Source organism: Oculina patagonica, unplaced genomic scaffold, assembly GCF_052425735.1.
Source record: "Oculina patagonica isolate OP01 unplaced genomic scaffold, crgOcupat unplaced836, whole genome shotgun sequence".
Classification (NCBI taxonomy): Eukaryota; Metazoa; Cnidaria; class Anthozoa; order Scleractinia; family Oculinidae; genus Oculina; species Oculina patagonica.
The window spans coordinates 291-2,500 of record NW_027558731.1 but is presented as its reverse complement, the minus strand read 5'-3'; the positions used below and the strand labels follow the sequence as shown (position 1 = coordinate 2,500).

Below are 2,210 nucleotides of genomic sequence, written 5' to 3'. Positions count from 1 at the left end.
GTTCGAAAATACATCGCGCGTTCCAAAGTTTGCTTATAAGTATTTCACTGTAGCCTGTACTGTATTGCTAAACGTTATTTGTCCCAGCATGAATGTATAAGCGCAGTTTAGTTTTACAGTTACATTCACTCGCTCATTTATGGTAAAATCTTATGAAAGAAACGAACACTCTCATCATACACAGTTACCACGCCCAGCACACCCGGGTCAGCACACATACGTTTTTCGATAGCTTTGGCAGCTCCAGAGATAACCTGAAAACACTTTGTTACATGCTCTACTTCCCCAAAAATGAACATTTCTTGTTCAGGTGTTTTCATTCTCTTCGAGAAGCGAAACTTTCTCGCCTGATGAAGACTAGCAGTGTGCGGTCGAAACGTCGCGATCTACATCACAAGTGACACTACGTCGTGAGACAACGAAAAAATACTTTATTATTATTAACGATTTCTTTGTCTGGAGCAGACAATATTTAATTTTGTACGAGCCCCGAACGGCAAGCGAATGATCCTGCATTGTGTTACATAAACAGAAGTCAACAAGTCACGATTGTTCTTCGAAATCTGAGAGCAAAATTCCTTTATTTCAACGCTTTGCTTTCGTGAACATTGAGACAATCTTCACTGGCAACCTCGCACAAGCTGTGAGCTTCATCGTGACAGAGGTAAACTGCTTAGCGACAGCCGGAAATACGTCTGCGTTCGCAGACCTGGTACTGCTGTGATTGACACATTTTCCGCATTCTGATCGTTCTTGGTGGAAGAAGAAATTTTCAACTTCCGGTTTTGAACGGCCCTGTTTTAAACGTGGCGCGCACGCGTGCTACGTAATCCGGTGGTCACTGTCAAGATTAGGGTTGCGGGCCTCTCTTGGGCCCGCAACTAAATGCCCCGCCCACTGATTCTAATGCGTTTCCGTTTAATTAAAAAATGAATACTTTTTAATATGCGTTTTCGCCTTCCGTCCACACAAAATTGAGCGTTTTCGGTAACCGAAAATAGAGCGATTCGAAAACGCTTTCAACGTGCGTACAGTGGATACCTTCTAGAACGCCGTTCGTCTGCTGTAGACGGTCGCTGTAGTGTGGACGTTGAAAATAATGCTTTTTGAAAAGGATGGCATCACGATGATCAGTGCAACGGTTCACGGACTTATCGTTAACAGTATGTTTCAGTATGATTCGATGGTCTGAAAATGATTATCTTCAATGAGTTGTTCGATACGAAGACTCCGTTTTTAAACGAAAACGGATTAGTGCTGACGGGGCCTTAAAGAAGAATTAACTTACTTTATGCTTTGTTCGTTTTGATCCTTAGTTAGCTGATCTTCTTTTCTGCCAAGTCCTGCGAAAAAAGATGTAAGAAACAGACAGAAGATGTACCGCTAAAATACACAGTAGCCGCTTATTAGGGGCGGGGAAGATCATGTTATTGGAGATTAACACCGTATCCTGTAACCTGTTTATAGTCCTCACTTAATAGAGCGATTTTCACTTGAGTGTCGAAAGTAATTTGCGTTTGCTTTGGTTTTGCGTTCACTACGCTTAGTGATTGGTTTAAAAATTTCGCGCCACTTTCTCGGCCAATCAGGAGTAAAACCAAAACCAATCGTGACTCGCTCGCGCACGTTTTTCCGCGCTTCGTGACAACTACATGTATTTGCTTTGAGTTTTGATTGGTTCACTGGATTATCTGTGTCCTTTGTGATTGGCCAGAGTAATTACTTTGGTTTTGGTTTTACGACCCTCAATTGAAAACTGCTCTATTCTTTGTAATTGTGGGGATTGCACTATTAATACTACTCCAGTCCTTGAATTCTCCCTTCCGCGCGCGCGGAGGAGATAATTCAGGGACTGGACTATAGTAAAGTAAGTTAAGTTAGAAAAACTAAATAGAGTTAAGTTTAGTTAGAAAAGATTCGTCTCACCGTCGTGTAAGCTGAACGCCACATACGTGACTTTCACGGTGATGAGCATCAGTTGCCTAAGAGAAACAAAAAAATATTCTTCAATCATAAATCGAAGAAAACTAAAACAATTTTACCAGTGATCACATAGGTTTTCGAGATTCCAGAGAACAAAAAAATCATACTGCCAAGCTGATCTAGAGGAATCACGTCATTTCCAAATCCCACCTCGCACTAAACTGAAACAAGGCGCGTCTATAGCTAAAACAGGACGCGGTATATTTTAGACCAGGGTTTTGAGCTGG

General features: G+C 41.7%; 1 protein-coding gene across 1 annotated transcript in view; it reads right to left on the bottom strand.

Moving 5' to 3' along the window:
- The window catches only part of LOC144641313 (membrane-bound glycerophospholipid O-acyltransferase 2-like), a gene marked incomplete at its 5' end in the record, with an annotated part of 7,610 nt that extends 5,628 nt beyond the window's left edge, over window positions 1-1,982 (bottom strand). The window contains 2 exons of the mRNA XM_078500338.1: window positions 1,289-1,343; window positions 1,927-1,982. Of these exons, the coding sequence (XP_078356464.1) occupies window positions 1,289-1,343; window positions 1,927-1,982 (111 nt within the window). The remainder of the gene's footprint in view (window positions 1-1,288; window positions 1,344-1,926) is intronic.
- Window positions 1,983-2,210: the final 228 nt, after the last annotated feature.